General features: G+C 41.6%; 1 protein-coding gene across 6 annotated transcripts in view; it reads left to right on the forward strand.

The window, feature by feature from the left end:
- The first annotated feature begins 503 nt into the window (after nucleotides 1–503).
- The window catches only part of LOC110500628 (nuclear factor 1 B-type), a 92,090-nt gene continuing 77,883 nt past the window's right edge, over nucleotides 504–14,710 (forward strand). For 2 of the 6 annotated variants that reach the window (XM_036958090.1, XM_036958087.1), the window contains exons 1-2: nucleotides 516–3,231; nucleotides 6,812–7,343. In XM_036958090.1, the coding sequence (XP_036813985.1) occupies nucleotides 3,202–3,231; nucleotides 6,812–7,343 (562 nt within the window). In that variant the 5' untranslated portion in view covers nucleotides 516–3,201. Of the gene's footprint in view, nucleotides 3,232–6,811; nucleotides 7,344–14,710 lie in introns of all 6 variants that reach the window. The other 4 variants (XM_036958088.1, XM_036958086.1, XM_036958089.1 and 1 more) reach the window with 4 other exon arrangements.

Genomic DNA, 14,710 nt, shown 5'->3' on the forward strand with positions numbered 1-14,710 from the left:
TGAAGGATTTGCATATTAAGGAAATACTTCACCAAGAGTAGTTCTGTAAGCCTAGTTCAAATCAATTAAGGACAGTAGCCACACTGTTGGTAGCCTTTAGTACAATTTGAAAACTATTATAAATGATGGGCTGTAAAAACAAAAAAAGTACCTGGTATAATAATCATGGTAATATGCTAATAATAGTACGCCTATTAAAATCAATTTCATAAAGAGTATTATTATTCGTGACCAGTAGGCTATAGCCTATAATATAATAACATTGTGTTATGATTATATGTCTAATTGACATAATAACTAAAAATATATATTTGGTTTCCTTGTAACCACAGATAACATAAATGAACTCACATCTATAACCACTGAATAACCACAACTTCTGCCAGTCTAGCAGTTTGCAGCCTGTGATGTATTGCCACAAACACTGAGTAGCGAGCGGAAGTGAGGGGTCTACAAGCGGAGTCGTGAGGCCGCCGCGGCACTGACCAATGAGAGGCGAGAATCCAAGTTCTAGTGCGGAGCTCTCTTTGGCTGCGCAGAGCGGTACAGAGAAGGCAGTCAGATAGGGGAAAGTGAGGCGTAGACCTGCCCAGTTCCGAAAACTCAGCCTCTTCTGGATCGCATTCAACAACAACTGAACAACCCAAAAGCTATCCAAAAGTAAGACGTGAAGAGGAAGGAAGATTTTTTTGGGGGGCGACTTGATTTTACGCGCATTTCTGCCAAGAATTCTCTTACGTTTTTTTTGTTGCAAGCATTATCAAGAAAAAAAGCCTGAAAAGCACAAAGTTGAACGTGAGAAATGTGAAGGCACCGGCTTGTGTTTCACCCAGGTTCCAGGATCCCCCTTTAAATCCATGCAATACAGTGCAATGGTACGTGAACGTAGATTATTATTGCAATAACGTGTAATTTTACAACTGTTACAACATCGCCTTTTCCTACTGTTGACTTGCTCTTCACTGCAACCCGGTCTGGTTGAGCAGGAATAGAATTATGTCAATGACAACTGGACAAGACCCGTTAACAGATATGCAAATGCTTTTCATTGGTCGGAGGAGCGCCCAAAGAAAATGTATTGGCACACATACTGCGTTAACCTCCCTTGCCCCCTTTGTTGGCAATGAACTTCATTCGTAATGTATGGAGCAATTCTATAGGAGATTACAGAGGCAAGGCGTTAACAACAATGTCTGGTTTTCTGCGAACGAAAAAGTGCACATTTGTAGGGATAATTGTTCTAATTTACACCATATTTATGTCATTGCTATATAGTCCAATAATGAGCCGTAACTTCCGTGAAAAGGAAAAGGTTAACAACACGATGTTCCTCCGCGTGCAATGAAAAACAGGTTACGGGCCGGGCCATTGGCGAAGTAGTCGAGAATACTTTTACACAAAATCGCATTTTACTCTCTCAGGATTAAAAATGAAACATTATTTACTATTTGTTTGACACCAAATTGTAGTTTAGGCCAGTACATGTATATTACTGTGGAGTGAGTTGAAGCGAAGAGTCGTTGACAGGCTGCTCCTGTCCTCTGCGCTCTTCCAGTAGTTCCTAAATGGTGGATCTGTCCGGACCTCATAGGTCGTAGCTATGAGTTGTGGTGTTGGAAAATGTTGTTGTGATGTTGGAAAATGTTGTTGTCTCGTTTATGTGGTCGGTCATGCGGAAATTGTAATGACCTCAGGTGTGTCAGAGTTTTGGAACCACTCCACTGTTTATCCAAATTACATCAGAACCATGCGCCACCGTGACATACCACGGTTTGAACAGTTTCCTGTAACTGGCATAGTTTAGAAAGGCCATATGCTATAAATTTGCCCACATTTAAAGTGGCAATATACAGTTGCTACATCCATTTTTTTGGACGTATACATTAATGATATGTACCCATTGTTTCTTGAAGAATATACTTTATAAATGCCTCACGAGCTCAGTTCAACTGTCGTGCCTCATCAGAACCCAGAACCCTAAATATGTTTTTACTCCAATGTTTGTAAATAATGTCCATGTAAACAAGCATTATATAACCTCAAAACATGGTTAAAACTATCATGTTGATATCATGGATGGCCAGTCCTTGTATCCATAGCTCAGTCTAGGAATTTGAGAGTGGTTACATTTCTTCAGGTCTTTCACTGAGCTTTTTGTAGAAACGGGTGGGGAGCCAGAGGTATCAGGCAATAAGAATTAGGTTACTTGAAATTCTAAACTGTTTTCAGTTTTATTAAAGGTGTGCCATCAAGGCAAATCAAGTTACTTTTGTTGTAATTTCAACATGTATTGTAAGTAGAGGGGGCCATTGTATATACTGTGGATTGAGTGAGAAATGCATTTTAGAAGTTTATTATACACTATATTGGGCATTTCTATTGGATTTTCTGTTACATATGCCTGTATACTGTAAATGAAAATGATCGACCGGTTAAAGCTGCATGTAAAACAAGAGTTCGAATAATGTCTCGAGTCCTTACTGTATTTGTGAGGGGAATTTTCCATTGCGATTCTTTTTGAACGGGGCGCTGGTCCAAAGTCTTCCGCTCATAAAATCATAACTCATACAGCAAGAGAGAGAGAGGGTGGGGGGTGTCGTTTTATGCTGTGTTTTCTGAGGGAGACGAAAAGGTGGGCTAGTGGAAATGGAATGCGTTTGTTGGAGGAGGAGGAGTATAGACTATGACTGTGTAATTAAGTGAGAGAAAACATATTGGGGACGGATTTGTTAGTATCGTGCAGACTGAGGGTGTACAGGTCGATATTATAGGCAATCAAGTTTGAACAAGAAGAGTGTGGAATCTGAAATTCAGCGCTTTCTATACTTTTCACAATACTTTCATGAATTAACTTCTCACATTATAAAGCGCACTGTTCCAGAAAAGCGGGTTTTCTTTTTAACTTCATTCACCGGCTCGGATTGAGATAACCATATAGGGATTCAATGTGCTGCTTTGGAAAATAATAGCCTGTCTGCCATATCGTCTCCATTATCGTCTCCATTTAAACGGAGAACAGAGGATTGTTTGGACCTCCACAATCTAACTGATGTTATTGTATAACACCTTTGCGCGGATAACTTCTCCACAATCTTGCATGGTGCTTTACGGGCAAGGAGGAATGGCGCGATAAAGTGGTAGCCTATACCTGGCATTCAGAAGAATCAATCGAAGTACCTATTTTGTGTACACTGCTGGCTCATGATGTACTCTCCGATTTGTCTTACTCAGGTATATGGAATGATTTTAAGTTTTGATATCTTATTATCGATTATGTGTCTTTATTATATACGCAAGTGCCGCGCAATTTATTGAGTCGGCCTATCTTAGTTATATGATAGTCACTTGCACTACCAGGCGACTATCGACAAAACAATGCTTTGAAAATGGTCGTGTTTTGTATAAAACTATAGTTCATATACTGCTTATATTTTGTAGCTGCCATTGGTTTTATGTACCTTTTGGTATGGAAATGGTTTTCACCTGGCCTTACGTGTGTTGATTAAAAGTGCACGAAATAGGTTGTATTATAGGATGACAAGTTAATTTTGAGCTAGAAAGAACATGTGTGTTACCAGTGAGAGAGCCCCCCCCCCCCCCCCCCCCCCAAAAAGAGTATGTATAGTACCACCATGTGTATTCGACATAAACTACAGTAAAAGTCATCTTCCAAAATGCCGTGATCATAATCATGCTATCAGATTAAATTATGTAGAACTACATTCCCTTGTCCCGTGTCTCATGTGTAAACTGAAACAAATCATCAGATTACCCTTTAACCAAATTATATTATTATTATTCATATTTAGATTACCACAATTTGGTTATGGCCTGGTAATATTATAAAATTAAAATAATCATAGTGCGTTTCAGGAGAGCGTTTCACTCAGTTGAGCTGCATGGGAGCCACTTGCAGTGAATGAAGATGAAAACAATGATAATGGTTGATTCAGTGGTTAGACAGAGTAGCATGGCTTTTGGCTGACTCAGTTTGACTGTTTATATTTTACTTGGCATAAGTAAGTGATTGACTGAGATGTGGTTTAGTTTGTGCTTAAGAGGATTGGGCTTTTATGGCCTCAACTGAAGTTCACTGCACAAGGCCCCTGCCAACTCATTTGTCTTACACAGCATCACATGCAATTCATAGGCTTACCTTAGTAATGTTGCATAGCTAAACCTTAATTCTAGTGCAAACTAGGCTTACTTTCTTATATGAAGGGGAAACGTTTCTGACTTTTAATTGGTTGCTGTGTAAATACAATATATATATATATATATATATATATATATATATATATATATATATATATATATATATATATATATATATATATATATATAATCTTACTGTTACTGTATCAACAATTATTGGCAATATTATTAAAAACTAACGTTACTTTTATAACAACTAATGTCTTGCTTAAAATGTACTATCACTTCACAGCAATATTGACTATATTACAATTTTCTTTCTACATACTCAAAAAACGTTGCTTTTTATCTTTCAGAAACTCACCTTCTAAAGCAAAAGGGCTATAACAACATCAGTTCATACTTTGATAAAAATGTCATGAGTTGTTATTAATGATCGATTTTGCTTCAGTGTTTTAGTTCAGCGCCCAAAGTCACGTTTTATTGGCACATGACAGTGCAGATCAACGATGTGGCTTCCTCTGAGCAACACCATGCGGGTAGCATGAGAGCATAGATACAGGAGGGAGTGGATCTCTGTGGTTTTCCCATAGCGAGTCTGCCTGCCTACACAAAGAACAATATGTGGTTTAACTCCTCCAAAGCCTTTTTCAAAAGAGCCGTCTCACAATTTTTGAGTTTGAAATGTTAATGACTTAAACATTCTGATGTTTAAGTTTTTGCTGTTTACTAAGTCCAAACAGGTATACTATGAGATTGCTTTGTTATTTATTGTTTATGTTAAAAGTGTATTAAAACACTTTAGGCTGCCCATAGATTTGTCTCAACTTAAAAGTATTTGCAATAAAGTTGGTTTTATAAATAGTAAAAAACAAGTTCCTTTGAATTATTAACACCTAATTATTTTCAGAATAATTTGTCTTATTCAAAATTACATGCTCCTTGGCATTGCACTTTGCAGTCAAACAAGCTACCTGTAGACAGGCCTACGTTTGTGAGGAAAAACAAATCTAACCTACCCACCTAAAGTGGATTTAGAAAGGATTTAATTTCTGCTTAGCACAAGGCATTTCAATCCCCCCCTTATTAAAGGAGCAGAGGAACTAGAAAGAATGTGCAGGTTGTGCCAAGATGCCATTTTCATTGTCAACTTTGGTTAGATTTAGGAATGACTCGGAGTAAGTGCCATGCATCTATGAAAACACATTAAGGGATATGGCGCGGGACTGCAAACCTAGTCCCAAACCAATGTTCATAACGGCTATGAGCATTTTTGACTACACTCCAGTCCCCCCTTCTAGACTATCGTTTCTCCACTTCCAGCGAAGGGCAAATACATGTTGGAATGTGGACGGTTTGATAAGAGAAATGCAAGTGTGAGGGGGCATGATCCTCGTGCCAACTACCCAGCAGTCTTAGTCAGAGCATGTTCGGGGGAAACAGGAACAGCACCAGACTACATTCTAATCTGGGCTTCCCAGCAGTGTTAGTCAGAGCATGTTCGGGGGAAACAGGAACAGCACCAGACTACATTCTAATCTGGGCTTCCCAGCAGTGTTAGTCAGAGCATGTTCGGGGGAAACAGGAACAGCACCAGACTACATTCTAATCTGGGCTTCCCAGCAGTCTTAGTCAGAGCATGTGCGGGGGAAACGGGAACAGCACCAGACTACATTCTAATGTGGGCTTTCCAGAAGTCTTAGTCAGAGCTTGTTTGGGGGAGACGGGAACAGCACCAGACTACATTCTAATGTGGGCTTTCCAGAAGTCTTAGTCAGAGCTTGTTTGGGGGAGACGGAAACAGCACCAGACTACATTCTAATGTGGGCTTCCCAGCAGTCTTAATAGGAGCTTGTTTGGGGCAGACGGAAACAGCACCAGACTACATTCTAATGTGGGCTTCCCAGCAGTCTTGGTCAGAGCTTGTTTGGGGGAGACGGAAACAGCACCAGACTACATTCTAATGTGGGCTTCCCAGCAGTCTTAGTCAGAGCATGTGCGGGGGAAACGGGAACAGCACCAGACTACATTCTAACTGGGCTTTCCAGCAGTCTTAGAGCATGTGCAGGGGAAACGGGAACAGCACCAGACTACATTCTAATGTGGGCTTCCCAGAAGTCTTAGTCAGAGCATGTAGCAAGGGAAATGGGAACAGCACCAGACTACATTCTAATGTTGGCTTTGCTCTATTGTGGTGTTGGCGTTGTAATAAACACTGTGGCATCCTCATGTCTTCAGCAACCTAGATTGTTATTTCTCAGATGTAACCCCAGCCGTATTTAAGATGGTAAAACTGGTGTTAATGATGGTGTTTCTTTTTTTTTCTGAACAGATTTGTGCTGTAAACTCTCAGACCAGATAGACTTGATTGTCTTATAGGAGTCAATATGTGACAGTCATGACATTGTGGTTTGTCTCCAGTACAGAATTGTTTTAATTTAGTTGTTATAATTTTACTCTATTTTAACCACAAAATGCCTAATGTCAACTTTTGTATATAAGGTATTCTGTAACAAGGTGGATGTGTGTATTGTCTATTTATTTTTTGTTCAGGGTGACTTCTGGCTTATCGAATGGGAACGTTTTGGGGAAAAAGCCACTTGACATGACTTCTCTGTTTCTTTTCCTCTGTCTTCCCTTCCCCCCTGCCTTTCAGGATGAATTTCATCCCTTCATCGAGGCACTTCTCCCTCATGTCCGTGCCATCGCCTACACGTGGTTCAACCTCCAGGCGAGGAAACGCAAGTATTTCAAGAAGCATGAGAAGCGGATGTCCAAGGACGAGGAGCGTGCGGTCAAGGACGAACTGCTCAGCGAGAAGCCCGAGATCAAGCAGAAGTGGGCCTCCAGGCTCCTCGCCAAGCTCCGCAAGGACATCCGCCAGGAGTACCGTGAGGACTTTGTGCTCAGCGTGACGGGCAAGAAGCACCCGTGCTGCGTCCTCTCCAACCCTGATCAGAAGGGCAAGATCCGCCGGATCGACTGTTTGCGGCAGGCCGACAAGGTGTGGCGCCTAGACCTGGTCATGGTCATCCTGTTCAAAGGCATCCCGTTGGAAAGTACGGACGGAGAACGCCTCGTCAAGTCGCCGCATTGCACCAACCCAGCACTTTGCGTCCAGCCGCATCACATTACAGTGTCGGTCAAGGAGCTCGACTTGTTTCTAGCATACTATGTCCAGGACCAAGGTAGGTTGAATTACTGTGTGAATCACTGGTTGGGTGGGTGGAGTTAGGGGTTGGCCAAGGTCATGGGTCATATCTGCTGCCATCTTGGCCGCCTCATTGGAGGGTGGTTGGAGTCTTTCAGCTATGGTGGCTTCAGAAGGTGGCTGGCCTTTCGTGAAAGAAAAAAAAGGCCAAATGTGCAATCAGGCTTTTCATTTTTTTATACAAAACAATATAACCAGTATAAAAACCATAATATAACATTCACACATAATTTGCGCACACAGACGATAGAAGACAAGATAGTGTGTGTTGCGTTGCTTTTCTCTTCTGATTGGTTTGATACCAGTGCAGTTGTGAATGCTGTGTTTTTTAGGCACACACAAGATCTCTTTACAAAGACTTACTACATTAAAGTGCCGACAACTTATGTGTTCACAAAATGTATTGTACACTTTTGGATGATTGAACATAATAGAAATTAGAACATAATTTGATGTGACGGATGAGACTTTATGGTTTTAAAAAGGGGATTTAGGGAAAGAGAGAAATGTACTTTTTTTTTTTATGGATGTACAGTATTTATTTTTTCCTGACAAATGTTGATATCAGTTTTGATTTTTTGATTAGATATTTAATCTAGTTTTTGTAACAAGGAGTTCCTACATTAGATTTTTACTGAAAAATGTGGTTTGGAGACAAATGTAAAATTAACAAATGTGTTACTTCAATCTCGGCATATAGTCAATTAATCAAATTGACATAATTTCACAAATAGTGCATAAATACAGTATATACATTGGCAAAATATACATTACATGATTTGTTGGATAAGAAAATGTAAATGTATTGGATTTTTAAAATAGAATGAAAACTATTACAGAAATTAACTTAATGCCTATAAACTCAAACGTTGTCATAGTATTTCTTGATGTTATGCTAGAGAGTGATCTTTATATAGTTCTAAGAAGGTGAAACTAGCAAGAACAGTCATTTTCTCAGACCAAATATATATAATTTTACAAGACGTTGCTATATATATATTCTGGCAAATTCTGGTTGTTTTGTCATTCATTTTCTTAGGTATTTGCCACTTGTAACTTTTCTGTGCTACATTAACAACTATTTCCTTAACCTTTTGTTAGATTTTTTTATTACAAGTGTGCATTTAAAGTTATTTAAAACTCCCTGTCCAACCTTGGGCCACAATAAATCCTCTAACGATTACGCCAACACATACAGAAAGATACCCACCATAATACTATTGGAGAAGAAACGCAGACAGTTTAGCTAGCTCATTGTCATGAAAGGCAGAGCCTCCATTTTGTGTTTGATAAGTACCAGGGGAAGCAGAAGGCTCAGCAGAGAGACAATAATGGTTGCCACTGGCACCATGGTTGGCATCAGACCCTCTTTTGTGTCTTTTGTGGGGCGCTGCTGATTCTCATGTCTAGTTTGCATCTGCCACAGTTGAATAGTATCAGAGAGCACACCTCAAAATGTCTCAAATGTGGTCCGCTGATATGCAAAGAATAATCATTTACAAAGCATACTGCACACCACAGGTTGTGGTCATTTAATTGAATGGTTTATATATATTTTCTTAAAGTCTGAATGTTGCATTTGCCACTTGCGATGTGTATACATATGGTTGCCAAGTTGGGGAATCCTAATATTTGAAAATATGTTTTTCCGTTATTAATATCTTTCCCAAGTGATGAATAGTGATGAAAGGGTAATCAGCTTTTCCTGTATCGGCAGCTTACCATATTCATTTTCTGAGTAGCTTAGATACCACATATCGAATCTTCATTTGCAAAAGGACGGACATTTTGTTAGCCGTTTCATTTGAACAAGACTTTCAAAGATTTTCCAACAGTTTTTTTAATAGCCCAGAAAAGTAGGACACATTTTCGAGTACAGCGTAAGGGCGGTCTTTGGCATACCAGTGCCCAGCTTTCTAGACAATCTCGCCACATTGTGGTAGCGTGCAAGGCGGGTGCCATTTTGTTTGCGCTCTGCCAGGCAGGCAGGGAAAACGCCAGTAAGGGTTGTTAGAGTTTCCGAGGTTGGCATCAAACCCTCTTTGTCTGCTCCAGCGTGCCTTTGATTCGTTGGTTGGCCTCCGCAATGCAGTGGGCACGCTGGAAAGTTTCTGACAGTGGCAGAATGTGGACCGCCATGCTTTTGTTCTTCTGCAACAAACAAACAAACAAAACACAAAGAAAAAAAGCAACAAACTGCTGCCCCACTTCAACAGAATATGCCGTTTCCGTTAGTCGTTAGGAAAAAATGATGTCATATGCTCCATGGTTTATTTGATTTAGATTGTATGCCATTCAGACTTTAGTGTTCTCCTAGGTGAATTATACAATTCCATATTCTTGAATATGTATCTGCATTCAAATCGGTTTAAACAGCAACCCTCTGAAATGTTGTGGTGCCAGCTGCTTCTTAATGGCTTCTTATATAATGTAAATGAAATGCTACTTTGTGTATAAAAACATGAGTTGGTGCTATAATGAACATTGCGGGCTAATGCCCAAAGAAAGGTCGCTGGCTCAGTGAGTTGGGTGAATCTAGAGAGGCTTCTCAACCCGTTGTTGTCGTGCATAGACGCGCTTAGCTGGGCAAAATCTGCCCTAGCAGCATCCGTGTGCATGCCCAGATGAATGCCAGCGGGAGGGGGTTGGGGGCAGGGAGTGGGCAAGCCATTGTGCCAACCTGCCAGTCTTTCTCAATGGAAACTCACTGGCATGGGCATAATACCCTTCGCCATGCGCTGCTGCTGGTAACCACCTTGTGTTCATCAGACATTTCTGTTTCGTATTGTAATTTCAAAGATTTTTGGTATCATATTCTGCATATCAAGTTCCATGGCTAGAGAGAATATTTTGGATAATAACCAGTCTGATTTGTCAGGACATGTTTGGAGATAGGGCCTCTGTTCACTCAGTTTCATTTCACTTGTCATCACTGTTTCACACGCAAACATTTTGCTTACCATATATGAACTGTCGCGGATAAACTGTAGACTTACTTCTTCAAATATTCAGAATAAGAGAGCATTTCATTTATTCAACCCAAAGCTCGTGATTTCCAAGAGATTTCTTATAAATCTCTGGGTCCCTTTAGCAGCTAAACAGTGATTGGGATGACTAATGGAACATTTCTAAAAAATTGTACTCTGAATGCCAGATTTGTAAGAGGATTCAGTAGATTCTGCATGATTTATGTAGTATTTATCTCTTATCCGGCCTGGAATACCCTTTTCTACTCTGTGTTTAGCTCTGCTCTAGACTCGGAGGAACATTATTGATGAAATATACTCAGAGTCTCAAAAGACCAGTTATTTAATATGATTGAAGGGGCTGTCTGAGTGCTTCTCTTTTAGATAACTGGCTGAGGTCCTTCCAACGTTTTTACCTACTAATGAGTACTGACGTCTGTGGAACTGGTGTCCCAAACTTGTCTCTTTTAGCTTTGGATGTAGATCCTTTCAACAGTAATTATTTTTCTTGTTGAAAATCTTCCCACAATATACTTTTTTTTTTAACTTTAAAGAAAATCCATGATTTGCGAGTCCATGTTGAAGATAAAAACAGTTTAACTCATAGCCAGTAAAATAACAGGCTTGGTTGATCCAAGGTTCAATTCCCTTCCCTGTTATCCTGGTGCTGAAAGTTAACGCGGCCGTAAAAACATTATGTTTTCATTCTCTAAATCTTCCCCCATTTATTCCTTCAAATTTTTTTTACAATCTTGATAGGTGCTGAATCTAATACAGTCTGCCATGTTAAAACGACGGCTCTGTTTTACGAGAGCCAGACATCGCTTATAGACCTGGTGTCTTGACCTCGGCTAAGAGATGTGGCGGGCTGTCCTCTGAAGTTTAATTGAGCAAAAAATATCTGTGAAAATACACGTTTGGCCCCAAAGCGTGTGGGTGGACTGGGGGGGCTTTTGGCCTAAGGGGGTGGCGGGGGACTACCTGTAAGGCCCTCTGCTCTTTGACCCCGATAATTGGGGTCAGCTGTCGTGCTTCGCAGACCACCAGTGGTCCCCTGACCACCATTTCTCAGTCTGCGCTCGTCCTCCCGTCCGTCTGTCAGATTTTGACTCAGTTAGTGGGAGAGTCAACAAAAGACAGGTGTTCTCTCCCAGGTTGGCGTGGTGTCAATGTTGGTCGGTTGTCTTCTCTGGTCATTGGCCGGCTGGTCACGCTGCACTGTGTGGGGTAGCGGTTGGAGCTGTGTGCCTCTGGGTTTCCAGCTGGCTGCATTTGAGGCATGGTCAAGGGCAGTGAGTTTGATCTCAGGACCTCCGGGTCACAGTTTGACCTCAGGACCTCCGTGTCACAGTTTGACCTCAGGACCTCCATGTCACAGTTTGACCTCAGGACCTCTGTGTCACAGTTTGACCTCAGGACCTCCCTCCCTCCCTATTTTCCTTCCACCTTCTCCCTTTTCCTCTTTTTCTCCCTCCTTCCTCTCCTCCCTCTTCTACTCCTCCTCCCTCCATTCTTTCTTCTCCTCTGCCAGGAGTTGCCCCTGTGGGTTGGCACACTGCCCACCCCTCTCTGACTCTCCGTCAAGTCACCCCCAGACTCCTGTGACAGCTGCTTCAGGCCCAGGGCTCATAGCCAGAAAAGGATGGCTGGGAGGATGCCAGTAGCGGGAAACTAAATCGTTGCAGACCCACAGTGTTAAGGACACCACCTTTCCATGTCTTTTGTTGTGGTTAGGATGACAAAGAGCTATTTTGTTAGTGCAGTCCAGTAGTCTGCTTATTCCAGTAGTCTCCGTCGGTGGAGTCAATATAAGAATGGTTGTCCTTTGGATGAAGCGTGTTTTTATGTGCAGTATCACGATGTTCAACGCAAAAGAGAGATGGTTGGTTCACATTTATTTTTTAATAAACAACAATACAATTATTCGTAGTTCCAATGTAACAGAGGGAACTTCGTTCTGAATTTAGCCAAGGAATTCTGCGAAGGCTTTGTTCATTGTGAACCACAACCCTGTGCTGCTCAGTAGCATGTTGTTGGGCCTGCAGTGAATACCTCACTCGGAGCCATAACCTATCGATCACATTACATCTAATCCACTTAGAACAAGTCCCTCCCAGCTCTGCTGCCCACTTTATTGATTTGCTCTTCCTGCTAAATGTCCCTCCCCCATATCTCTTCCCTCTGCTAATCTTCTCTTCTACCCTGTTGCTGTGTAAATGATGTGGTGTTACTCTAGGCTATTCGGGTAAAGCTCTCTCTTTGATTTCTTTCTTTCTTGATTGATTTCATTATTTATTTCATTATTTTATTTATTAATTAACTGCTAGGCTACCTGCCGACCCTCATTCCTTTCTCCCATGTTTAGGATCTTTTCCTGCTCTTCCTTTGCTTTCTCCTACAATCATTTCTTCCCTCCAGCTCTCTCTCCGATGCTAACCCCGGTGCTCTGAAACAAGGCTTCTACAACTCAGTATGAGCCGCATGTCATTAGTAGAAGGGTTTTGCTCCGGCAAATACCTCCAGGCTTAAACAGCCCATGTTACCTCCTTAGCCCTCCTCAAGGCTTAAACAGCCCATGTTACCTCCTTAGCCCTCTTTTGTGTGCACTGTGTACATACATCTCCATGGAAACTAGACTACTCTGTGTAGAGGTCACAGCCCTATGTGGATGCCTGCTTCTCAGCCAACGTTATCACTTCTTTTCATTTTAAAAACACATTTGGTCTGTAACTCCTTTAGTGCCTCTTTAGGCCTTTTGTCTTTTTGAGAAAGGAGTTCAGATATTTTTATAGAAGTTTCCACAGTTTTGTAGGCTACAGATCCATTTTTCCGTGGGTTCAGCTCATAGAAATAGAATTAGAACATGATTATATATTTATATCTATATATTTATATATATATATATATATATATATATATATATTTATTTTACAGTATCCTTATGTTTCAGCGCCATCAGACTTTCCCAGGCTTTGTGAGAATAGCCTAATACATTTCAACCCCCCTGAGACCACTTGACAGGAGTGCTGGTGTCGCCCCCTCCTCCCAGCTAGTCCCGTCCTGTCCGCCAGCCCTTCTAAATGTAGACAAATGGGTACATTCACCCCCTGTCCCAAACCACACACTGTACACTACCTTACTGTCCTGGCTTACAAAGACCCTGCTGCAGCCTCCACTACTACCATCCAACAAACTGCTGTCTACTCTACTCTGCTCTACTCTACTCTACTTTACTCTGTTCTACTCTGCTCTGTTCTACTCTGCTCTGTTCTACTCTGCTCTACTCTACTTTACTCTGTTCTACTCTGCTCTGTTCTACTCTGCTCTACACTGCTCTGCTCTACTCTACTCTGTTCTACTCTGCTCTACACTGCTCTACTCTACTCTGTTCTACTCTGCTCTGTTCTACTCTGCTCTACACTGCTCTGCTCTACTCTACTCTGTTTTATTCTACTCTACTCTGTTCTAATCTGCTCTACTCTTCTTTAATCTGCTCCGCTCTACTCAGCTCTACTCTACACTGCTCTGCTCTGATCTACTCACTTCTGCTCTGCTCTGCTCTACTCTGTTCTATTCTACTCTATTCTGCTCTGATCTACTCAGTTCTGCTCTGATCTCCTCAGTGCTACTCTGCTCTGCTCTGTTATATTCTACTCTGTTCTGCTCTTCTCTGCTCCACTCTGTTCTGATAGACTCTACTCTGCTCCACTCGGTTCTGCTATACTCTGCTCTGCTCTACTCTAATTTACTCTGTGCTACTCTACTCTGTTCTACTTTGTACTACTCTGATCTACTCGCCTCTGTTCTACTCTATTCTACTCTACTCTACTTCTGTTCTACTCTACTCTGTTCTACTCTACTCTGCTCCTCTCATCTCTTCTGTGCTCTCCTCTTTCGTCCTCTCTTCAACCAGCCAGTCTGCCTGCCAGGCCCTATCTGACAGCAGGGATTGCAAAAGATCAGGAGGGAAAGACAGAGGAAGATGGAAAGAGAGAAGGAGATATGTAGACGAACATTGAGAAGCGGCAAGATGAAGAACTGTACATCATTGAATACTGGCCAGATAAGACATTGATTCACATACAGAGGACAATAGAAGCATGGAAGAAGCATTCCTTTAATGTCATCTGTGTCTTTCAGATCCAGAGAGTGCAAAACCAATGTGCATCCTTCATCAAGCTAAAGCACATGAATGACCGCCAAGGAAAAATAAGAAAGGGGTGGAGGTGGGGGAGGGGGGCAGGGAGTGAGGGCCAGACAATCGGGGGAGGTTGCCAGGGAGATGGTAACTTCTCTGTACCCCCTCCCGCGCTCACCATTAGACTCTTTTCATTTGGGACAAGCCCGATCAGAGGTCTAGAGTGATGGTAGTCTCTTC

The sequence above is a fragment of the Oncorhynchus mykiss genome, chromosome 21 (genome assembly GCF_013265735.2).
Source record: "Oncorhynchus mykiss isolate Arlee chromosome 21, USDA_OmykA_1.1, whole genome shotgun sequence".
Taxonomy (NCBI): domain Eukaryota; kingdom Metazoa; phylum Chordata; class Actinopteri; order Salmoniformes; family Salmonidae; genus Oncorhynchus; species Oncorhynchus mykiss.